Source organism: Pseudophryne corroboree (assembly GCF_028390025.1).
Source record: "Pseudophryne corroboree isolate aPseCor3 chromosome 3 unlocalized genomic scaffold, aPseCor3.hap2 SUPER_3_unloc_74, whole genome shotgun sequence".
Taxonomy (NCBI): Eukaryota; Metazoa; Chordata; class Amphibia; order Anura; family Myobatrachidae; genus Pseudophryne; species Pseudophryne corroboree.
Genome location: NW_026967568.1, coordinates 342110 through 368146, shown reverse-complemented (window position 1 = coordinate 368146; position 26037 = coordinate 342110). Strand labels below are relative to the sequence as shown.

Sequence of the window (26037 nt, the reverse complement as noted above, 5' to 3'; positions counted from 1 at the left end):
AACTGCACCAGGTAGCCCCTTATACACATTGCACCAGGTAGCACATTATACCCAGTGCACCAGGTATCCCATTATACACATTGTGCCAGGTAGCCCCTTATACACATTGCGCCACGTAGCCCCTTATACACATTGCGCCGGGTAGCCCATTATACACAGTGCACCAAGTAGCCCATTATACACAGTGCACCAAATAGCCCATTATACACATTACGCCAGATAGCCCCTTATACACATTGCACCAGGTAGCCCATTATACATGTTGTGCCAGATAGCACACTACACACATTGCACCAGGTAGCCCATTATACACAGTGCGCCAAGTAGCCCATTATAAAGATTGCAGCAGATAGCCCCTTATACACATTGTGCCAGGTAGCGCCTTATACAAATTGCACCAGCAAGCCGTCACTCACCATTTGGCACCTGTGGTCCTCCAGCTCTATGTTCTTGTCATACTTCCGCGGTGGGGTGCAGGCAGCGTGAAGTGGCCAGGATGGTAGGCGGGCGGCCGGAGCAGGAAGTGGCGAGGGGCATTTTGGTGCAGGCAGCAGATGGGTGCTGATGGCGCTGGCGGAATGACTGTGGCCTCAGGCTGCAGGTAGCCCACCCTGATAGCCCGCACCTAAAACCACCACTGGCAGGATGCCCTGAGCTGGACGAACAGTGACCCTCCACGCCCCCACCCCCGCAGTCAACAGTCCAACACTGCTAACAAAGTCCCTCCCAGTGCACGTAGGGCGTCATTCCAAAATGATCGTAGCTCTGCTAAATTTAGCACAGCTACGATCATTCACACCGACATGCGGGGGGACGGCCAGCACAGAGCTAGTACGCCCCGCATGACAGTGCCGGTCCCCCCCCCGCAGAAGTGCAAAGGCATCGCACAACGGCAATGTCTTTGCACTTCAAGAGTAACTCCCGACCAGCGCAGCTTTAGCATGGCCGGGAGCTACTCATCGCTCCCCGGCCCGCAGCTGCTGTGACGTCACGCAGCCGCTGCGACCCGCCCCCCATTCGGTCCTGCCACGCCTGCGTTGGCTGGACCTCGCCCATGAAACCGCTGGCAAATGCAGCCATTCCACCCCCCACCCAGTGACCGCCTCTGCCTGTCAATCAGGCAGAGGCAATCATAGCGGACCGACGCCCTTCGGCCGCCTGGCATATGCCAGCGTACTGCGGTGTTCTGACTTCATCGCACCACTGCGATAAACTGCAGCGATCAGGTCAGAATGACCACCATAGTGCAGCAGAACGCACAAGGATCGAGCAGATCGCCCACCTGAGCATAGCCTCTAATGTGACCAACCCAGAGTCTGTGCACGCAACTATTCCCAGCAACATGCCCATGTTACCACACACACAAAGCCTGCCCCCCACTCCCTACACACACAGCCTGTCCCCCCCCCCACCTCCACCCCTACACAGCCTGCCCCTCCAGTCACCATACACACACACTCACCTTGTTCCCTACACACACCTGTCTGTTCTTTCAACACACATACCCTGTTTACCACAGCCCTCCCACTCTCCCCGTTTCCCCCAATCACTCATCACTGCGCCTTGTGGACACAGCAGGAGCAGACAGGCCGACCAGGAAAAGGTGGGGGCGTGGCCTAATCAGGGACCCGTGACCACGCCCCCTTTGGGAGAAAAAACCCTACCATTAAGTAAGCACCACTAGCTGGCTCGTCAGAGGGGGTAACGGTATTGAAACAGCGGCTAAGTCACTGTCACCTCACCATGCGTCCCTGGAGGCAAGTACTCTGCTGGCTGCTGCTGTGGTGCACGGGAGAGGGGAGGCGCCTGTGGCATGTCTCACAAAGTGTGAGGTCACGGCGCAGGGGAGGAAAAAACAAATGTGTCAGCGCAGAGAGGGCTTCTGAGGCTTCTCTGGTGCTGCTGACTTGATGTGATAGGAAAAATGTTTTCCTGTTTCCAGCAGCAGGGCATGCTGTGGGCCTATTTTCATGGGGAGGCCTGGAGCTGCAGCTCCATCCGCCCCATTGTTAATCCGGCCCTGGATGCCCCATCCACCTCACTGACGATCATAACTCTTATCATATAGAACTAAAGAATACTTCGATATAGTGGGCAATATAAACTGCCAGACAACATTTGTGGTTTATGTAATCTCCTGCATTTGCGGTTGCCAATATGTCGGTAGAACAATACGCTCTCTAGGTTTTTAGAACATAGAAGATTAATTCTTAAAAAGTCAACTAAACACAGTGTACCTAGACATGTTTGCTCACTCCATGGAGGTGATTGTAGGGTTCTGTCCATACAGGGAGTTGAACATATAAAACAGACATTCCGAGGTGGGGATAGATATAACCTCCTCTGTAAGAGGGAAGCATACTGGATTTGTATGATAGATACTTTGTTCCCTCTAGGTCTCAACGAAAACATTGAGCTGAATAATATATGAATCAATATCTGTATGTTATTCTATTTTATCCTATAGCTTCCTTTTTTTTTTTCTTTCCTCCCCCTTTTTTTCCCTGGCTGTTTTCTTATCCTTCTGTTAAGAAACTTAGGGGCAGATTTATTAAGCTCGGTGAAGTGACAAAGTGGAAGGTGATAAAGAACCAGCCAATCAGATCCTAGCTGTCATGTCACAGGCTGGCTTTTATTATTGGCATAACTGTTTTTATTGTGTTGAACTCTAATAACTATTAGAAATATTGTTATTTATATACCATCAGCGCTCTTTTATGTCTCTATTGAAACTTAAACAATCTATATCGTCTAAGGCATCCAGTTGCCGCATAGGAGCTGCTATCTAATAATCAATATATTTGGTGCTCATTTAATACATGTAACATTGCATTAGTGCCTGATTTAGTTAGGTGATTATGGGCCAGATGTACTAAGCCTTGAAAAGTGATAACTATCACGGTGATAAAGTACCAGCCAATCGGCTCCTGTCATTTTTCAAACACAGACAGTGACATGGTAGTTAGGAGCTGATTGGCTGGTAGTTTATCACTGTGAAATTTATCACTTTTCAGGCTTAGTACATTTCCCCCTATATCTTGCATTTTGTCACCTCACTGATGTGACAGGCTCAGCTGTCAGTGATGCAGCCCCACTGCGCCCACTCTCTCCATACTCATACATACATGTCTTTCTGGGAGTGTCTCGTCCTGGTTGTCAGTGATGCAGCCCCACTGCGCCCACTCTCTCCGTACTCATACATACATGTCTTTCTGGGAGTGTCTCGTCCTGGTCAGTGATGCAGCCCCACTGCTCCCACTCTCTCCGTACTCATACATACATGTCTTTCTGGGAGTGTCTCGTCCTGGTCAGTGATGCAGCCCCACTGCGCCCACTCTCTCTGTACTCATACATACATGTCTTTCTGGGAGTGTCTCGTCCTGGCTGTCAGTGATGCAGCCCCACTGCTCCCACTCTCTCTGTACTCATACATACATGCCTTTCTGGGAGTGTCTCGTCCTGGGTGTCAGTCATGCAGCCCCACTGCGCCCACTCTCTCCGTACTCATACATACATGCCTTTCTGGGAGTGTCTCGTCCTGGTTGTCAGTGATGCAGCCCCACTGCTCCCACTCTCTCCGTACTCATACATACATGTCTTTCTGGGAGTGTCTCATCCTGGCTGTCAGTGATGCAGCCCCACTGCGCCCACTCTCTCTGTACTCATACATACATGTCTTTCTGGGAGTGTCTCGTCCTGGGTGTCAGTGATGCAGCCCCACTGCTCCCACTCTCTCCGTACTCATACATACATGTCTTTCTGGGAGTGTCTCATCCTGGCTGTCAGTGATGCAGCCCCACTGCTCCCAGTCTCTCCGTACTCATACATACATGTCTTTCTGGGAGTGTCTCGTCCTGGGTGTCAGTGATGCAGCCCCACTGCTCCCACTCTCTCTGTACTCATACATACATGTCTTTCTGGGAGTGTCTCGTCCTGGCTGTCAGTCATGCAGCCCCACTGCACCCACTCTCTCTGTACTCATACATACATGCCTTTCTGGGAGTGTCTCGTCCTGGCTGTCAGTGATGCAGCCCCACTGCGCCCACTCTCTCTGTACTCATACATACATGCCTTTCTGGGAGTGTCTCGTCCTGGCTGTCAGTGATGCAGCCCCACTGCGCCCACTCTCTCCGTACTCATACATACATGTCTTTCTGGGAGTGTCTCGTCCTGGTCAGTGATGCAGCCCCACTGCTCCCACTCTCTCCGTACTCATACATACATGCCTTTCTGGGAGTGTCTCGTCCTGGTCAGTGATGCAGCCCCACTGCTCCCACTCTCTCCGTACTCATACATACATGCCTTTCTGGGAGTGTCTCGTCCTGGTTGTCAGTGATGCAGCCCCACTGCTCCCACTCTTTCCGGACTCATACATACATGCCTTTCTGGGAGTGTCTCGTCCTGGCTGTCAGTGATGCAGCCCCACTGCGCCCACTCTCTCCGTACTCATACATACATGCCTTTCTGGGAGTGTCTCGTCCTGGGTGTCAGTCATGCAGCCCCACTGCGCCCACTCTCTCCGTACTCATACATACATGCCTTTCTGGGAGTGTCTCGTCCTGGTCAGTGATGCAGCCCCACTGCTCCCACTCTCTCTGTACTCATACATACATGCCTTTCTGGGAGTGTCTCGTCCTGGCTGTCAGTGATGCAGCCCCACTGCTCCCACTCTCTCCGTACTCATACATACATGTCTTTCTGGGAGTGTCTCGTCCTGGGTGTCAGTCATGCAGCCCCACTGCGCCCACTCTCTCCGTACTCATACATACATGCCTTTCTGGGAGTGTCTCGTCCTGGTCAGTGATGCAGCCCCACTGCGCCCACTCTCTCTGTACTCATACATACATGTCTTTCTGGGAGTGTCTCGTCCTGGGTGTCAGTCATGCAGCCCCACTGCGCCCACTCTCTCCGTACTCATACATACATGCCTTTCTGGGAGTGTCTCGTCCTGGTCAGTGATGCAGCCCCACTGCGCCCACTCTCTCTGTACTCATACATACATGCCTTTCTGGGAGTGTCTCGTCCTGGCTGTCAGTGATGCAGCCCCACTGCGCCCACTCTCTCCGTACTCATACATACATGCCTGTCTGGGAGTGTCTCGTCCTGGTCAGTGATGCAGCCCCACTGCTCCCACTCTCTCCGTACTCATACATACATGCCTGTCTGGGAGTGTCTCGTCCTGGTCAGTGATGCAGCCCCACTGCTCCCAGTCTCTCCGTACTCATACATACATACCTTTCTGGGAGTGTCTCGTCCTGGCTGTCAGTGATGCAGCCCCACTGCGCCCACTCTCTCCGTACTCATACATACATGCCTTTCTGGGAGTGTCTCGTCCTGGTCAGTGATGCAGCCCCACTGCGCCCACTCTCTCTGTACTCATACATACATGCCTTTCTGGGAGTGTCTCGTCCTGGGTGTCAGTGATGCAGCCCCACTGCTCCCAGTCTCTCTGTACTCATACATACATGCCTTTCTGGGAGTGTCTCGTCCTGGTCAGTGATGCAGTCCCACTGCGCCCACTCTCTCCGTACTCATACATACATGCCTTTCTGGGAGTGTCTCGTCCTGGCTGTCAGTGATGCAGCCCCACTGCGCCCACTCTCTCTGTACTCATACATACATGTCTTTCTGGGAGTGTCTCGTCCTGGGTGTCAGTGATGCAGCCCCACTGCTCTCACTCTCTCCGTACTCATACATACATGCCTTTCTGGGAGTGTCTCGTCCTGGGTGTCAGTGATGCAGACCCACTGCGCCCACTCTCTCCGTACTCATACACACATGCCTTTCTGGGAGTGTCTCGTCCTGGGTGTCAGTCATGCAGCCCCACTGCTCCCACTCTCTCTGTACTCATACATACATGTCTTTCTGGGAGTGTCTCGTCCTGGCTGTCAGTCATGCAGCCCCACTGCGCCCACTCTCTCCGTACTCATACATACATGCCTTTCTGGGAGTGTCTCGTCCTGGGTGTCAGTCATGCAGCCCCACTGCGCCCACTCTCTCCGTACTCATACATACATGCCTTTCTGGGAGTGTCTCGTCCTGGGTGTCAGTGATGCAGCCCCACTGCGCCCACTCTCTCCGTACTCATACATACATACATGCCTTTCTGGGAGTGTCTCATCCTGGCTGTCAGTCATGCAGCCCCACTGCGCCCACTCTCTCCGTACTCATACATACATACATGCCTTTCTGGGAGTGTCTCGTCCTGGGTGTCAGTCATGCAGCCCCACTGCGCCCACTCTCTCCGTACTCATACATACATGCCTTTCTGGGAGTGTCTCATCCTGGCTGTCAGTGATGCAGCCCCACTGCTCCCACTCTCTCCGTACTCATACATACATGTCTTTCTGGGAGTGTCTCGTCCTGGTTGTCAGTGATGCAGCCCCACTGCTCCCACTCTTTCCGTACTCATACATACATGCCTTTCTGGGAGTGTCTCGTCCTGGTCAGTGATGCAGCCCCACTGCGCCCACTCTCTCCGTACTCATACATACATGCCTTTCTGGGAGTGTCTCATCCTGGTTGTCAGTGAGACAGTGTCTCTGGCACAGCTGTGTAATCATGATGTGAGTGTGTGTGCTGAGTAGTGAGTACTGCTAGCAGCAAGTCTCACAGCTTGACTGCAGTGTAGAAGTGTGGTGGGGGTGGGGGAAGGGGGATGCTACACCAATGAGTCAAGGAATGGAAGAGTGGTTGGATGGTACTCACACAGCAGGTGGTGAAAAGCTTAAAAAGGAGGAGTGGTTGGAAGGGGAAGGAACTGGTAGGTTCAGAAGGGATTAGTGAGGGTAAGGACTCTCAAGGGAAATTGGAGTGGGATCCCACAGGTACCAAACTGGGTAAAGAGCAGCTTTTAGGAAGGAAATTGGTGAGCCAGACCCTGTGGTTGACCCTTCTCTGCCTCATGTGGGGTGGATCCTTGGACTCTCCAGTTCCTCAGGAGGCTGTGGATTCTTCTTGCCCACTACCTGGTGGTTCTGTGGCTATCTCAGGCCACAAACCTTCCAGATGCCTGGCCTCCAGATGAACATGAAATGGTCATGGAGGTGGTCCTGGGCTCTGTGAAGGAGGAGGTGGAACAAGCAAAGGAAAGTTGTGTCCCTTCTGAAGGGGCAATGGTGGACATTGTGAATGGTGAAGGGAAGGTTTTGTGGGAAAAGAGGGAGTTATGCCATATATCCCAGAAACATGGGTCCTCAGCCTATATGATGTGCCACCATTAATGTGGCTTCTGTCTTGTCCAACCAAGCTTGATTTATGGGCTTTGTCATTTTTTTAAGCAGGATAAAGGCTGATTTTTTTTATTTCTGCAGTAGACTAGAATAAGCCCAGACAGTCCCACTTCCATTATACCACCGGAATGTGACGGTCAGTGACCACCGTGCCATCACTTACCTGTATTCTTACATGAAACAGAATGATGGAAAACTTACACGGTTTCTTTACATCTTCTGGGGTCCACTCCGAGATTAGACATTATGGCGTAATTACTCAGATGGGAATATAAAACAGAATAAAAAATAAAAGCTTTAATACAATAATTAGATGCAAACAAAAGCTTTTATTATGAAATACAGAGGAGTATCCGCACCATATAGATGTAACATACAACAAACCACCGCAGATGGAACCCGGGTGACTCTAATGCACATGATAATGTACAGGGTATATATGGACAGGATCTTGTATCAGAAAACACTCAGCACTCCTGATCAAGATGAGTGTCTGCAACAAGTTAGGCAAACTAGAAGAAGTGAAAACACGTTCCAATGGTCGCCATATTGTCGTGCAGCAATACAGATTGTGCAAACTGGTATTAGACATTCACATTTATACAAAGCACACGATACAAAATAAACAGCAGAAAAAAGACCTAAGCATTTGGGATGTATTATTTAGGAAGTAAAATAGGATTTTGGTACCTACCAGTAAATCCTTTTCTCTTAGTCCGTAGAGGATGCTGGGGATTCCAAAAGGACCATGGGGTATAGACGGATCCGCAGGAGCTTGGGCACACTGTAAAGACTTAAAGTGGGTGTGAACTGGATCCTCCCTCTATGACCCTCCTCCAGACCTCAGTTAGAAAACTGTGCCCAGGAGAGATGGACAATTTCGAGTAAAGAATTTATTATTATAAACACAGTGAGTGTCATACCAGCTCAGACCTCAAACACACCGTAGAACGTGGCATTCAGTAGAATACCAGTCAACGGCATGAACAAAACCCTGAGAGAATATGTAACACAACCCATGTGTCCACAGAAACAAAAATAGGACCCTGCATGCTATGTCATGAACAACGGTAGCAACCACCAGACAGAGAAGACACACCACCAGGGTGTAACCAAAAAGCAATAACTGCAGACACCGTACGCACTGGGACGGGCGCCCAGCATCCTCTACGGACCAAGAGAAAAGGATTTACCAGTAGGTACCAAAATCCTATTTTCTCATACGTCCTAGAGGATGCTGGGGATTTCAAAAGGACCATGGGGTTTATACCAAAGCTCCAAAACGGGCAGGAGAGTGCGGACGACTCTGCAGCACCGAATGAGCAAACATAAGGTCCTCAACAATCCGGGTATCAAACTTGTAAAGCATGGCAAAAACTTTTGACCCCGACCAAGAATCCGCTCGGTAAAGTTGAACCGCCGAGACTCCTCGGGCATTCGCCCAAGAAAATTCCATCTTCCCAAAAGAAGGAACCTCCACCGACTTCGGTGACGGCAAAGTAGCCGTAGAACAAACATGCCAGACCGCATCACAGATTCAGCATGTAACAAACTGCATAACGCAGTCTCCCAAAGTAAGCTGGGAACATACCACATAAACAGGGCCTCTGTTACTCCAAACTAAGCCAAATAGATGACTTGAATACTCAAAACCCTGGCTAGAGCAAGGGGGTTTGAACCAGCTAATGCCTAAGAAACCCCCGGCATCAACAAAAGCCTGATTTCTGCGAAACCCCTCTTGGTAGAACTATCAATTCCTCTCTATCCACCTGAAAGATCAAACAAGGCTCTTGTGGGACAAGACCACCACTTCCGACACCCGCCTTGCGGACGTCGAAGTAAAAAACCTGACAACTTTCCAAACGAGAAAAATTTCTGCAAAAAAACGTAATAGTCTTGCCTTCACATCGGCTTGTAACGTATGGATAAGCACGACCTAGCTGAAAGTCCTCCATAGGAGCCTTCCTGGATACACACCGAGACACATAATTACTCCAACAACGGTTGTAACGCTGTGCCGTGAGTTCTTTCCAAGCCGGAAGAATTGAAGAAACGACTTCACTGGGAACACCCATTCAGCTTAGGATACGACCTTCAACCGCCCCGCCATTAGACGCAGCCGCGGTAAGTCCTGATACACACCCTGATCCTGTTGTAACATTACGTCACGTAAAGGAAGAGGGCAGTAATTTTCTATGAGTAAACCATGAAAACTGGATAGCCAACCCTCTCTGGTTAGACCGGAGTTCAGAGGATCATCGATCATCTTACGCTTACCACTGCCAGAAATGTGAAAGCGAAGAGGCCACCTCGACCGACTAAAAACACCCACGGTGTCACAGGGATGTCCGCTGCTATATCCCGAGTGTCTCTTAACCTGGAACCCTCTCCTCGAGGTCTCACGTTGAGGCGAAACGCCAACATGTCCAATTGCGACACTCCACAAAGACTTGGCACGTCTGGGAAAGCTTCTCAATAATGACAGTATTTTTCCCGGCTGAATATCATGTCCGCAAAGGAAATCTATGTCTCCGTCGTTTACCTCCGGAATGAAGACTGCTAACATAGCGTTTACCAGACTTCCCCCTCAACTGCAAACAGTGCATCTTCTGCCATTTTCATTTTTTTTTTGTTCCGTCCTAGCGGATTACTTACGCCATTTCTGACAAGGCTTCTGGCAGAATTAACACGGCAGAGCATGAAGAATACGTTCGTCTAAAATAGCTCTTAATTCCAAAACTTACAGCAGACAAGTTTCCCAACCTGACCTCATCCTCTGGAAATACGTCCCTTGCAAAGGACTGCTCCCCAGCTTCGGAGATTTATATGCACGGACACCAAGATCTAAACCTGGATCCCTAACCTTTATTCCTCTAGAAGGAAAAAATCGAGCAGACACCACAGGAGCGATGTCCTGGCCGTTTTGATTATATTCCGGTGGATGCGCAGGTGAGACCCGGACCACATTTCCAACTGGTCCCATGAAAATCACTCTGGTATTAGACCTGCTCTCCGAAAAAAAAACTCTCTTGCAGCATCTTCTTAATGGAACCTATTGATGAGGTGTCACCTCAAAGTCGATCCAACTCTGGAACCTCAGACCTCTTTCCACAGGAAAACACCAAACCATAACCGGTCAGTATCTACTCTGAAAACCACTTCTGACATCTGCGTCGTTGGGAACAACAGGCCCATTTCTGCGCCGAAGAACCGTCAGAGATAAACAAGGATATGCACCTTTTTACAGGGACAACCAGACAATGTCCTGAACGTGACGCACCTCTGTAAGGCGTTGCGTGTTACCTCCCCTTCCATAGGGGAGTGGCAAAATCTATTAGAAAATACAGTAAGGGGAAACAACCGTAACTCAGAATGTTCCCCTTTGGCTTCTATAAATAACTCACATGTCGTAGTCTATTCCTAGACTAACTGAAAATTAGTGGACAAGTGGTCACCGAAGTGGGGACCAGCCAGATAGACTCAGCGACAAGTGGTGTATGTAGTGGAAACAGAAACTACGTCCACTTCTGCGAACCTAACAAGGCTGCAGAACACTTACCTTTTCACCTTTCACTGTCTACACAGAAAAGGAAAAAGAAAAAGAACGGTCTCGAACCGGTTATAGACTGCATCCCACAAAAGAATGCGTCATCCACCGTTGTGAAGGAGGTTAACTCACGAATTTAGCCTTATCAGCGGATACCGCTGAGATTAACTGAAGAGAGGCCACACCAAACAGCTGTATACCTCCCACCAGCATCTCCTGGAGACGACCTCCGCATTTTTCCGGTCACACCACCTACTGTCACGTGGCAGCCTGCAGTAATGTTATAAGGAAAAATAAACATAGGCAAGCCCTACCCACTCTGGGCAGGATAATTCTATCGGATGCTTACCCGACTACCACACTCCCTCAAGTGCATACATTGCAAATAAGGTCAAAGTATAGAAATAAAATTTCACTTAGCTGCCTGTGTATGATCCTTTGCGACCGGGCTCTGCGTCGACCAGGAGTTGACTGTCATAGATTTCTCTCCGCGTTGTGAAGAGATTACTTGAGAGCATCGAAACCAACTCGTCCCGGCCAATCAAGAGCTTAATCCACAGAGCGACCAGCCCATGAGAAGAATACCATTATTTCAGCGTTCATGTAATACACAATATAACACATATCGTAATCATGCATATATAAAGTCATATCTACACATAAATACATATAGACATAACCTATACGCAAGTGGATTGTCCAGACCCGTCAGGTCCCTAGTGACAGTAATGTGTATGACCATGTACTGACATGCCCCCCATGTGGATCTACCAGGAACTTTACGGCCGACAGAAACTGAGGAAATGTCGACAGCCCGGAATAGTAAGCGGCAGAATAATCACAATCTTGGAAACCCCAAGGGGTCTGAGGGAAGCATACCTCTACAATTATAATAACACTCCCCCTACTTATATATAAACAAAATATAGAAATACCAATACAGGCACCAGGCAATAACAGCTTGTTAATTCTTTTAGCCAGGCATTACCGTTGATGCCGACAGGGCATCGACCGACCGCCGTGTCTCCCCTAGTGTGTTTACTTGTTTTTTTAAGCACACAAAAGTAACCTGTCAATACTTAGTTGTTTGAATCAAGTACCGGCAAGCGTCGGCGAAACCGACAGTTATCCCCACAGGCGCCTTTGACAAAGCCCTCACACCTGTCGACACACGTCGACTAACCAATAGTGGGTAAATAAAACAGGGAAACAGTGTATTTATGTATTACAACAAGGATTCTGCGTCCATTTATCAATCCTAATGCTGTATGACACCCATACAGCATTAAAACACTCTGTGTCCCCCTTCCTTCTTAGTATACAGCAAGTCCCGGTGGGGAACTTTGGAAAATGGCGCTGACCCCTCTGTGAGGTCTAAGCTCCGCCCCTTCCCGGCGCACTTAAGCCCGCTCGACAAAAAAATAATAAATATATATATATATATATATATATATATATAAAACCCTATATTGAGCCGGGGGACCCTATACACAGGGAGATTACACCTCTGGGAGGGCAACACAGTCCAAACATTGCGTTCCCCACTGTTTGTTCTTGGCGGGGACAGCAGGGAAAAATGGCGCTGACTCAGTGTGTGAGGCTAAGCTCCGCCCCTCTCGGCGCGCTATAGCCCCCCTGGATCTGAAAACCAAATAGGCCGAGTACTAAATATAGGGTATATATATATATATATATATACACTCAGCACCATGCTGCTCAGGGCGCCCCCCTGCGCGCCGTGCACCCCAGACAACGTTCGGGAAGCGGGAGTTCCGGCGCATCGCGCACCTGCCGCTCTCAGGTGGGTCCCCGTGTGCGGCGCCCGGGAGCTCTAACTATCTATGCTGCCCCGGGCGCCACCACATCCCGGCGCCCTGTACCCCATGGCGGCTGACGGGGTCTGTATATGGAGCCCCCGGCAGCGAGAGTAAGAACTGTTAAAACTGACTCGCTGCCCAGGGCGCTCCCCCCCGCGCGCCCTGCACCCGTATAAGCGGTGGCGGGGAAATAATTAAAGTATACTGGCGGGGGATGAACCACGGTGCCTCGGCACCTAAATGCTTTTTTTTTTTGCCAGTTGTTCACATTAAGCAGACCAGTAACATGCCCCCAGGGCGCTCCCCCCCCCAGCGCCCTGCACCCTGTGAGTGCCGTTGGTGTGTGGGAGCATGAAGAGCAGCACTACCACTGTACTTCCATTACTGAAGTCTTCTGCCGTCTGAAGTCTTCTTTTCTTCCAATACTCACCCGACTTCTTTCTTCTGGCTTCTGTGAGGGGATTGACGCCGTGGCTCCGGGAACAAGAAGCTAGGCGCACCAAGTGATCGAACCCTCTGGAGCTAATGGTATCCAGTAGCCGAGAAGCAGAGCCTTGAAACTCACAGAAGTAGGTCCTGCTTCTCTCCCCTCAGTCCCACGCTGCAGGCAGCCTGTAGCCAGCAGGTCTCCCTGAAAATAAAAAACCTAACAAAGTCTTTCAGAGAAACTCAGGAGAGCTCCCCTAGTGTGTGACCCATCACTCCTGGGCACAAAGTCTAACTGAGGTCTGGAGGAGGGGCATAGAGGGAGGAGCCAGTTCACACCCAGTTTAAGTCTTTACAGTGTGCCCAAGCTCCTGCGAATGCGTCTATACCCCATGGTCCTTTTGGAGTTCCCAGCATCCTCTAGGACGTATGAGAAATAGAGGTACATTAATGAAAAGTGTGAGTAACAGTCATCAGTCTGCTTGTGAAGGTCTCTAGAGTGCAGGCCTCTTGGACTGTGCAAGGCAGTGAGTTCCATGGTCAGGGCTACAAAGCTAAACATTCAACCCATAAATAAATGACAGGAGATTCTTGGTACTGCTGGTAACAGTCCATCTGTAGAAGCAAGCAGGGCAGTAAGGAGGCAGAAGCTGCTTCTAGTACCTTGGACCATGTAATGTTGAGCTGGGAAAGTCAGTTAGCCAATTATGAAATAGATTTGTCATCTTACAGGCAGCCAGTGAAGGGAGTAGAGAATGGGTGTTATGAGGCAGGAACGGGCTGGTTAGGTAACAGCTTTGCTGCTGCATTCTGTACTAGCTGCAAGCTCTGTAATTCTTTTGCTGGGAGACCCAGGTAGATGGCATTGCAGTAGTCTATGAACTTCTGAGGGAATCAAGTGCTTGATTCTGGCTATGGTCCACAGATGGAAGAATGAGGATTTGTATGTGCGGATACCTGATGTCTGTGTCAGCCACATACCAAGACAACACAAAGATTCAGCACATGTTCAGTATTTTCAATTCTGTACACCAAAGCATAAATCCAGATGGTTGGTAAAGTCTTGTCCTTTGTTGGTGAGCTTCTATTATGTTTCACAAAGACTGAATCACAGCCAACTGGCATCATCCACCCATGGCGCTCAGCTAGACAACCATTTAGGATTGGTATTAGGTTCTCAGTACATGGAGCAAAAAGCAGGTCATCTGCATAGCAGTGGTAGACCAGGCCAAGACGTCTGATTATATCACCCAGTGGTAGCATTTATATTGCATAAAGCATAGGAGATAAGGTTGACCCTTGAGGAACATTGCATGACAGTGATAATTATACTCCAGAAGATGTAAATGGTTCCGTATTTGGGTAATGTCTAATATGTTCAACAAGAGCGGATTTATTTCTCTCACAGCATGAAAATGGCTTTTCACCTGTGTGACTCCTCTGATGTGTAACAAGATTTGATTTACATGCAAAACATTTCCCACACACAGAACAGGAATACGGCTTCTCACCTGTATGACTTCTCTGATGTAGAACAAGATGTGATTTCCGTGCAAAACATTTCCCACACTCAGAACAGAAGTATGGCTTCTCACCTGTGTGACTTCTCTGATGTCTAACAAGAGCTGATTTATGTGTAAAACATTTCCCACACTCATAACATGGAAATGGCCTCTCACCTGTGTGACTTCTCTGATGTGCAACAAGCTCTGATTTCCGTGGAAAACATTTCCTACACTCAGAACAGGAAAATGGCTTCTCACCTGTGTGACTTCTCTCATGTTTAACAAGATCTGATTTCCCTGCAAAACATTTCCCACACTCAGAACATGGAAATGGCTTCTCACCTGTGTGAGTATGCTGATGAATAACAAAATGTGATTTGAATGCAAAACATTTCCCACACTCAGAACAGGAAAACGGCTTCTCACCTGTGTGACTTCTCTGATGTGTAACAAGATCTGATTTCCGTGCAAAACATTTCCTACACTCAGAACAGGAATACGGCTTCTCATCTGTGTGAGTATGCTGATGAATATCAAAATGTGATTTGAATGCAAAACATTTCCCACACTCAGAACAGGAATACGGCTTCTCACCTGTGTGACTTCTCTGATGTCTAACAAGAACTGATTTAAATGCGAAACATTTCCCACACTCAGAACAGGAAAACGGTTTCTCACCTGTGTGACTTCTCTGATGTGTAACAAGATCTGATTTCCGTGCAAAACATTTCCTACACTCAGAACAGGAAAACGGCTTCTCACCTGTGTGACTTCTCTGATGTGCAACAAGAGCTGATTTCCGTGGAAAACATTTCCTACACTCAGAACAGGAAAATGGCTTCTCACCTGTGTGACTACTCTGATGTGTAACAAGAGCTGATTTCTGTGTAAAACATTTCCCACACTCAGAACAGGAAAACGGCTTCTCACCTGTGTGACTTCTCTGATGTGTAACAAGAACTGATTTAAATGCAAAACATTTCCCACACTCAGAACATATCAGTGGCCTCTCACCTGCCTTAGCTGGATGATGGGTAATAAGCTTTGTGTTCTGTGTAAAACATTTGGCATCTACAGAACAGGGAAACTCTGTATCTACTGTCAGAGCTGTAACAGATGCACCAATATCAGAGTGATCAGGAGAACATTTCCCAGGATCAGGGGGATCAGCTGATAGAGCTGGATGTATAATTGGGGTAATGGGGTTATCTCCTGGAGAATCCTGTCTACTGTCATTATCTTTTATGTCACAATCCGGGGATAACATTAGATGTCCTTCTGAGATGTTCCTGCTTGTGTGTCCATCTGCTGGAAATAAAATACATTATGGAAATATAAAATGAGTAGACAAGACCCAGGGTGTTACAGGATAAAATATATAATTCTATAACTGACATGTTTTACCTGTAATCATTGCTTTTATGTGTATTAAAAAAAAAAGAAGATAAGATGCTTAGACTGGAGCTTGATCAACACTGAACGCTCATGTGGGATTCCTAGAGGTGACATGGACGCTCATGTGGGATTACTAGAGGTGACATGGACGCTCATGTGGGATTACTAGAGGCGACATGGACGCTCATGTGGGATTCCTAGAGGTGACATGGACGCTCATGTGGGATTACTAGAGGTGACACGGACGCTCATGTGGGATTACTGGAGGTGACACTGATGCTCATGTGGGATTACTAGAGGTGACAAGGACGCTCGTGTCGGATTACTGGAGGAGACATGGCCGCTCATGTGGGATTAGTAGAGGTGAGACAGATGCTCACGTGGGATTACTGGAGGAGACATGGAAGCTCGTGTGGGATTACTAGAGGTGACATGGACGCTCGTGTGGGATTACTGGAGGAGACATGGACGCTCATGTGGGATTACTGGAAGAGACATGGACGCTCATGTGGGATTACTAGAGGTGACATGGACGCTCATGTGGGATTACTAGAGGTGACATGGACGCTCGTGTGGGATTACTGGAGGAGACATGGACTCTCGTGTGGGATTACTGGAGGAGACATGGACACTCGTGTGGGATTACTAGAGGAGACATGGAAGCTCGTGTGGGATTACTAGAGGTGACATGGTTGTAATAATAAAACACCAAAGAAGAGAAAATGCTGTCCTGCTTGCGCACTAATAAATAATAGGATTTTAATACCTACCAGTAAATCCTTTTCTCTGAGTCCGTAGAGGATGCTGGGGTCATCAATAGAACCATGGGGTATAGACAGGATCCGTAGGAGAAATGGGCACTTTAAGACTTTAATAAGGGCGTGAACTGGCTCCTCCCTCTATGCCCCTCCTCCAGACCTCAGTTATAGGAACTGTGCCGAGGGAGACGGACATTAGGTTGGTTTATATGAAAAGAAGAAACCACCTTCGGCAGAAACTGTTGACGAGTTCTCAACTCTGCTCTATCTTCATGGAAGATCAAATAAGGGCTCTTGTGAGACTAGGCCGCCAATTCGGACACCCGCCGTGCAGATGCCAAGGCCAATAAAATGACCACTTTCCAAGTGAGGAATTTCAAATCCACCTTTTGAAAAAGGTTCAAACCAGTGAGATTGAAGGAACTGTAACATCACGTTAAGGTCCCAAGGTGCCACAGAAGGCACAAAAGGAGGTTGGATGTGTAACACCCCTTTTGCAAACGTTTGCACCTCAGGAAGTGAGGCCAATTGTTTCTGAAAGAAAACTGACAATGCAGAAATCTGTACTTAAATGGATCCTAATTTAAGGCCCGCATCCACTCCAGCTTGTAAAAAGTGGAGAAAACGTCCAAGTTAAAAAATATCCGCAGGAGCCTTCTTGGACTCGCACCAGGAAATATATTTCCTCCAAATGTGGTGATCGTGTTTTGCCGTAACATCCTTTCTAGCCTGAATAAGAGTGGGAATGACTTCACTGGGAATTCCCTTCTGGGCTAGAATCTGGCGTTCAACCGCCATGCCGTCAAACGTAGCCGCAGTAAATCTTGTAGGTAGGCATCCTTTATGTCTAAGGAGACCATAAAGTCCCCTTCCTCCAGACTGGAGATCACTGCTCTAAGAGACTCCATCTTGAATTTGAATTTCTGCAGAAAGAAATTTAGGTCTTTAAGGTTGAGGATCGGTCTGACCGAGCCGTCCGGCTTCGGAACCACGAATAAGCTGGAATAAAAGCCTTGTCCCTGTTGCGCAGGGGAACCGTGATAATGACCTGGTTCTGACACAATTTTTGTATTGTGTCGCACACTACCTCTCTGCCGGTCAGAGAAGCTGGCAAGGCTGATTTTAAAAATCGGCGAGGGGGAACGTCTTAAAATTCTAGTTTGTACCCTTCTGACACAATTTTTAAAATCCAAGGTACCAGGCCAGAGCAAACCCAGACCTGGCTGAAGAGCTTGAGACGTGCCCCAACCGGCGAGGACTCCCGCAGGGAAACCCCAGCGTCATGCGGTGGACTTGGCAGAAGCCGGGGAGGACTTCTGTTCTTGGGAGGCAGAGAAGCCTGGGTTTCTTTTACCTCTTTGCCTGCCTCTAGCAGCAAGGAAGGCAGAGCATCTTCCTCTTCGGTATCTATTGGGCCGAAAGGACTGCATTTGATGATGCGTTTTCTTATGTTTTGGGGGAACATAAGGGCCCTCATTCCGAGTTGTTCGCTCGGTATTTTTCATCGCATCGCAGTGAAATTCCGCTTAGTGCGCATGCGCAATTTTCGCACTGCGACTGCGCCAAGTATCTTTGCTATGAAGATAGTATTTTTACTCACGGCTTTTTCATCGCTCCGGCGATCGTAATGTGATTGACAGGAAATGGGTGTTACTGGGCGGAAACACTGCGTTTTATGGGCGTGTGGCTGAAAACGCTACCGTTTCCGGAAAAAACGCAGGAGTGGCTGGAGAAACGGGGGAGTGTCTGAGCAAACGCTGGGTGTGTTTGTGACGTCAAACCAGGAACGACAAGCACTGAACTGATCGCACAGGCAGAGTAAGGTTGAAGTTACTCAGAAACTGCAAAGTAGTTTGTAATCGCAATATTGCGAATACTTCGGTCGCAATTTTAAGATGCTAAGATACACTCCCAGTAGGCGTAGGCTTAGCGTGTGTAACTCTGCTAAATTCGCATTGCGACCGATCAACTCGGAATGAGGGCCAAGGTAAAAATTACGATTTTCCAGCAGTAGCTGTAGAGACTGAGTCTGTAACCGGTAGGTATTATAAATAATATTTTACTCACCGGTAAATCTATTTCTCGTAGTCCGTAGTGGATGCTGGGACTCCGTAAGGACCATGGGGATTAGCGGCTCCACAGGAGACTGGGCACAAACTAAAGAAAGCTTTAGGACTAACTGGTGTGCACTGGCTCCTCCCACTATGACCCTCCTCCAGACCCCAGTTAGGATACTGTGCCCGGAAGAGCTGACACAATTTAGGAAGGATTTTGAATCCCGGGTAAGACTCATACTAGCCACACCAATCACACCATACAACTCGTGATACTATACCCAGTTAACAGTATGAAAACAACGAAGCCTCTCAACAGATGGCTTCTCAACAATAACCCGTTAGTTTAACAATAACTATATACAAGTATTGCAGACAATCCGCACTTGGGATGGGCGCCCAGTATCCACTACGGACTACGAGAAATAGATTTACCAGTGAGTAAAATCTTATTTTCTCTGACGTCCTAAGTGGATGCTGGGACTCCGTAAGGACCATGGGGATTATACCAAAGCTCCCAAACGGGCGGGAGAGTGCGGATGACTCTGCAGCACCGAATGAGAGAACTCTAGGTCCTCCTCAGCCAGGGTGTCAAACTTGTAGAATCATGCAAACGTATTTGACCCCAACCAAGTAGCTGCTCGGCAAAGTTGCAAAGCCGAGACCCCTCGGGCAGCCGCCCAAGAAGAGCCCACCTTCCTCGTGGAATGGGCTTTCACAGATTTAGGATGCGGCAGTCCAGCCGCAGAATGCGCAAGCTGAATTGTGTTACATATCCAGCGAGCAATAGTCTGCTTCGAAGCAGGAGCACCCAGCTTGTTGGGTGCATACAGGATAAATAGCGAGTCAGTTTTCCTGACTCCAGCCGTCCTGGAAACATATATTTTCAAGACCCTGACTACGTCCAGTAACTTGGAGTCCTCCAAGTCCCTAGTAGCCGCAGGCACCACAATAGGTTGGTTCATGTGAAACGCAGATACCACCTTAGGGAGAAACTGGGGACGAGTCCTCAATTCTTCCCTATCCATATGGAAAATCAGATAAGGGCTTTTACACGACAAAGCCGCCAATTCTGACACACGCCTGGCCGAGGCAAGGCCAACAGCATGACCACTTTCCACGTGACTCGAACCAATGTGACTTCAGAAAACTCAACACCACGTTGAGATCCCAAGGTGCCACAGGGGGCACAAAAGGGGGCTGAATATGCAGCACTCCCTTAACAAAAGTCTGAACTTCAGGCAGTGAAGCCAGTTCTTTCTGGAAGAAAATCGACAGAGCCGAAATTTGGACCTTAATGGAACCCAATTTTAGGCCCATAGTCACCCCTGACTGTAAGAAGTGCAGCAATCGACCCAGGTGAAATTCCTCCGTTGGGGCCTTCCTGGCCTCACACCAAGCCACATATTTTCGCCATATGCGGTGATAATGTTTTACTGTAACATCCTTCCTAGCTTTAATCAGCGTAGGAATGACTTCCTTCGGAATGCCCTTTTTCCTTTAGGATCCGGTGTTCAAACGCCATGCCGTCAAACGCAGCCGCGGTAAGTCTTGGAACAGACAGGGCCCCTGCTGCAGCAGGTCCTGTCTGAGCGGCAGAGGCCAAGGGTCCTCTGATATCATCTCTTGCAGTTCTGGGTACCAAGCTCTTCTTGGCCAATCCGGAACCACGAGTATAGTTCTTACTCCTCTCCTTCGTATTATTCTCAGTACCTTGGGTATGAGGGGGAGAGGAAGGAACACATAAACCGACTGGTACACCCACGGTGTCACTAGAGCGTCCACAGCTATCGCCTGAGGGTCCCTTGACCTGGCGCAATATCTTTTTAGCTTTTTGTTGAGGCGGGACGCCATCATGTCCACCTGTGGCCGTTTCCAACGGTTCACAATCAGCTGGAAGACTTCTGGATGAAGCCCCCACTCTCCCGGGTGGAGGTCGTGCCTGCTGAGGAAGTCTGCTTCCCAGTTGTCCACTCCCGGAATGAACACTGCTGACAGTGCTATCACGTGATTCTCCGCCCATCGAAGAATCCTTGTGGCTTCTGCCATTGCCACCCTGCTTCTTGTGCCGCCCTGGCGGTTTACATGGGCCACCGCTGTGATGTTGTCTGACTGAATCAGAACCGGTTGATTTTGAAGCAGGGGTTCTGCTTGACTCAGGGCGTTGTAAACGGCACTTAGTTCCAGAATATTTATGTGTAGGGAAGTTTCCTGACTCAACCATTGTCCTTGGAAGTTTCTTCCCTGGGTGACTGCCCCCCAACCTCGGAGGCTTGCATCCGTGGTCACCAGGACCAAGTCCTGTATGCCGAATCTGCGGCCTTCGAGCAGAGGAGCACTCTGCAGCCACCACAGCAGAGACACCCTGGCCCTCGGGAACAGGGTGATTAACCCATGCATCTGGAGATGCGATCCGGACCACTTGTCCAACAGATCCCACTGGAAGATCCTTGCATGGAATCTGCCGAAGGGAATTGCTTCGTAAGAAGCTACCATCTTTCCCAGGACTCGCGTGCAGTGATGCACCGACACCTGCTTTGGTTTCAGGAGGTCCCTGACCAGAGATGATAATTCCTGGGCCTTCTCCACCAGGAGAAATATCTTCTTCTGTTCTGTGTCCAGAATCATGCCCAAGAACAGCAGACGCATCGCAGGAATCAGCTGCGACTTTGGGATATTCAGAATCCAGCCGTGCTGATGTAGCACTTCCTGAGATAGGTCTACGCTGACTAGCAACTGCTCTTTGGACCTCGCCTTTATAAGGAGATCGTCCAAGTACGGAATAATCATGACTCCCTTCTTTCGGAGGAGCATCATCATTTCGGCCATTACCTTGGTAAATACCCTCGGTGCCTTGGACATACCAAACGGCAGCGTCTGGAATTGGTAATGACATTCCTGTACCACAAATCTGAGGTACTCCTGGTGAGGATGGTAAATGGGGACATGCAGGTAAGCATCCTTGATGTCCAATGACACCATAAAATCCCCCTCTTCCAGGCTTGCAATAACCGCTCTGAGCGATTCCATCTTGAACTTGAACTTTTTTATATAAATGTTCAAGGATTTTAAATTTAGAAAGGGTCTCACCGAACCCTCTGGTTTCGGTACCACAAACATTGTGTCCCTGTTGAAGGAGGGGTACCTTGATTATCACCTGCTGAAGATACAGCTTGTGAATTGCCGCCAGTACTACCTCCCTTTCTCCGAGGGCAGCAGATAAGGCTGATTTGAGGTAACGGTGAGGGGGAGTCGCCTCGAACTCCAGCTTGTATCCCTGTGATACTACTTGCAGAACCCAGGGATCCACCTGTGAGCGAGCCCACTGGTCGCTGAAGTTCCGGAGACGCGCCCCCACCGCACCTGGCTCCGCCTGTGGAGCCCCAGCGTCATGGGGTGGACTTAGAGGAAGCGGGGAAAGATTTTTGATCCTGGGAACTGGCTGTCTGGTGCATCTTTTTCCCTCTTCCCTTGCCTCTGTGCAGAAAGGAAGTGCCTTTGACCCGCTTGCTTTTCTGTGGCCAAAAAGACTGTTTCTGATAATACGGTGCTTTCTTAGGCTGTGAGGGAACTGAGGTAAAACTTTTTACTTCCCAGCTGTTGCTGTGGATATGAGGTCCGAGAGACCATCCCCAAACAATTCCTCACCCTTATAAGGCAGAATCTCCATGTGCCTTTTAGAATCAGCATCACCTGTCCACTGCCGGGTCCCTAATACCCTCCTGGCAGAAATGGACATTGCATTAAATCTGGATGCCAGCCGGCAAATATCCCTCTGTGCATCCCTCATATATAAGACGACGTCTTTAATATGCTCTATGGTTAGCAAAATAATATCCCTGTCGAGGGTAACAATATTATCTTACAGGGTATCAGACCACCCATACTGAGGCAATTGCAGGTCTCAGTATAGTACCTGAGTGTGTATATACAGACTTCAGGATAGCCTCCTGCTTTCTATCAGCAGGCTCCTTCAAGGTGGCCGTATCCTGAGACGGCAGTGCCACCTTTTTTGACAAACGTGTGAGCGCCTTATCCACCCTAGGGGATATCTCCCAACGTGACCTATCCTCTGGCGGGAAAGGGTACGCCATCAGTAACTTTTTAGAAATTACCAGTTTCTTATCGGGGGAACCCACGCTTCTTCACACACTCCATTCAACTCATCTGATGGGGGAACAAAACACTGGCTGCTTTTTCTCCCCAAACATAAAACCCCTTTTTAGTGGTACTTGGGTTAATGTCAGAAATGTGTAACACATTTTTCATTGCCGAAATCATGCAACGGATGCCCCTAGTGGATTGTGTATATGTCTCAACCTCGTCGACACTGGAGTCAGACTCCGTGTCGACATCTGTGTCTGCCATCTGAGGTAGCGGGCGTTTTTGAGCCCCTGATGGCCTTTGAGACGCCTGGGCAGGCGCCGGCTGAGAAGCCGGCTGTCCCACGGCTGTTACGTCATCCAGCCTTTTATGTAAGGAGTTGACACTGTCGGTTAATACCTTCCACATATCCACCCACTCTGGTGTCGGCCCTGCAGGGGGTGACATCACATTTATCGGCACCTGCTCCGCCTCCACATAAGTCTCCTCATCAAACAAGTCGACACAGCCGTACCGACACACCGCACACACACAGGGAATGCTCTGACTGAGGACAGGACCCCACAAAGTCCTTTGGGGAGACAAAGAGAGAGTATGCCAGCACACACCACAGCGCTATTTAATCAGGGAGTTACACTAACAGAACGTGATTTATCCCTATAGCTGCTTTTTATATACAGTTTGCGCCCCCCCTCTCTTTTTAACCCTTTGAGCCTGGAAACTGCAGGGGAGAGCCTGGAGAGCTGTCTTCCAGCTGCACTGTAAAGAGAAAATGGCGCCAGTGTGCTGAGGGAGATAGCCCCGCCCCTTTTTCGTCTGACTTCTCCCGCTCTTATAAGTGTATTATGGCAGGGGATTTTTACACATATATAGCTTATTAGGCTATATTATGTGTTGTTTGCCAAAGTCAAGGTACTCTAATTGCAGCCCAGGGCCCCCCCCCCCCCCCCAGCGCCCTGCACCCATCAGTGACCGGAGTATGTGGTGTGCATAGGGAGCAATGGCGCACAGCTACAGTGCTGTGCGCTACCTTAATGAAGACTGGAGTCTTTAGCCGCCGATTTCCAGGACGTTCTTCTTGCTTCTGGCTCTGTAAGGAGGACGGCGGCGCGGCTCCGGGACCGGACGACCGAGGCTGGGCCTGTGTTCGATCCCTCTGGAGCTAATGGTGTCCAGTAGCCTAGAAGCCCAAGCTAGCTGCAAGCAGGTAGGTTCGCTTCTCTCCCCTAAGTCCCTCGTAGCAGTGAGTCTGTTGTCAGCAGATCTCACTGAAAATAAAAAACCTAATAAATACTTTCTTTACTAGAAGCTCAGGAGAGCCCCTAGTGTGCAACCAGCTCGAGCCGGGCACAGATTCTAACTTAGGTCTGGAGGAGGGGCATAAAGGGAGGAGCCAGTGCACACCAGATAGTACCTAATCTTTCTTTTAGAGTGCCCAGTCTCCTGCGGAGTCCGCTATTCCCCATGGTCCTTACGGAGTTCCCAGCATCCACTAGGACGTTAGAGAAAATAAGAATTTACTTACCGATAAATCTATTTCTCGTAGTCCGTAGTGGATGCTGGGACTCCGTAAGGACCAAGGGATTAGCGGCTCCGCAGGAGACAGGGCACAAAAAGTAAAAGCTTTAAGACTAGCTGGTGTGCACTGGCTCCTCCCCCTATGACCCTCCTCCAAGCCTCAGTTAGGATACTGTGCCCGGACGAGCGTACACAATAAGGAAGGATTTTGAATCCCGGGTAAGACTCATACCAGCCACACCAATCACACTGTACAACCTGTGATCTGAACCCAGTTAACAGCATGATAACAGAGGAGCCTCTGCAAAGATGGCTCTCAACAATACAAAACCCGATTTTTGTAACAATAACTATGTACAAGTATTGCAGACAATCCGCACTTGGGATGGGCGCCCAGCATCCACTACGGACTACGAGAAATAGAATTATCGGTAAGTAAATTCTTATTTTCTCTGACGTCCTAAGTGGATGCTGGGACTCCGTAAGGACCATGGGGATTATACCAAAGCTCCCAAACGGGCGGGAGAGTGCGGATGACTCTGCAGCACCGAATGAGAGAACTCCAGGTCCTCCTCAGCCAGGGTATCAAATTTGTAGAATTTTGCAAACGTGTTTGCCCCTGACCAAGTAGCTGCTCGGCAAAGTTGTAAAGCCGAGACCCCTCGGGCAGCCGCCCAAGATGAGCCCCCCTTCCTTGTGGAGTGGGCATTTACAGATTTTGGCTGTGGCAGGCCTGCCACAGAATGTGCAAGCTGAATTGTACTGCAAATCCAACGAGCAATCGTCTGCTTAGAAGCATACAGTATAAACAGCGAGTCAGACTTTCTGACTCCAGCCGTCCTTGAATATATATTTTTAGGGCCCTGACAACGTCTAGCAACTTGGAGTCCTCCAAGTCCCTAGTAGCCGCAGGCACCACAATAAGTTGGTTCAGGTGAAACGCTGACACCACCTTAGGGAGAAACTGGGGACGGGTCCGCAGTTCTGCCCTGTCCGAATGGAAAATCAGATATGGGCTTTTGTAAGATAAAGCCGCCAATTCTGACACTCGCCTGGCCGAGGCCAGGGCCAACAGCATGGTCACTTTCCATGTGAGATATTTTAAATCCACCGATTTGAGCGGTTCAAACCAATGTGATTTGAGGAATCCCAGAACTACATTGAGATCCCACGGTGCCACTGGAGGCACAAAGGGGGGCTGTATATGCAGTACTCCCTTGACAAACGTCTGGACTTCAGGAACTGAAGCCAATTCTTTCTGGAAGAAAATTGACAGGGACGAAATTTGAACCTTAATGGACCCCAATTTGAGGCCCATAGATACTCCTGTTTGCAGGAAATGCAGGAATCGACCCAGTTGAAATTCCTCCGTCGGGGCCCTCCTGGCCTCACACCACGCAACATATTTTCGCCAAATACGGTGATAATGTTGTGCGGTAACCTCCTTCCTGGCTTTGATCAGGGTAGGGATGACTTCCTCCGGAATGCCTTTTTCCTTCAGGATCCGGCGTTCAATCGCCATGCCGTCAAACGCAGCCGCGGTAAGTCTTGGAACAGACAGGGTCCTTGCTGAAGCAGGTCCCTTCTTAGTGGCAGAGGCCATGGGTCCTCGGTGAGCATCTCTTGAAGTTCCGGGTACCAAGTCCTTCTTGGTCAATCCAGAGCCACGAGTATAGTTCTT

At 49.1% G+C, this 26037-nt stretch overlaps 1 protein-coding gene across 1 annotated transcript in view; it reads right to left on the bottom strand.

The window, feature by feature from the left end:
- Positions 1 to 15344, bottom strand: part of LOC134984696 (oocyte zinc finger protein XlCOF7.1-like) — a gene marked incomplete at its 5' end in the record, with an annotated part of 104859 nt that extends 89515 nt beyond the window's left edge. The window contains one exon of the mRNA XM_063950214.1: positions 14954 to 15344. Within this exon, the coding sequence (XP_063806284.1) occupies positions 14954 to 15344 (391 nt within the window). The remainder of the gene's footprint in view (positions 1 to 14953) is intronic.
- Positions 15345 to 26037: the final 10693 nt, after the last annotated feature.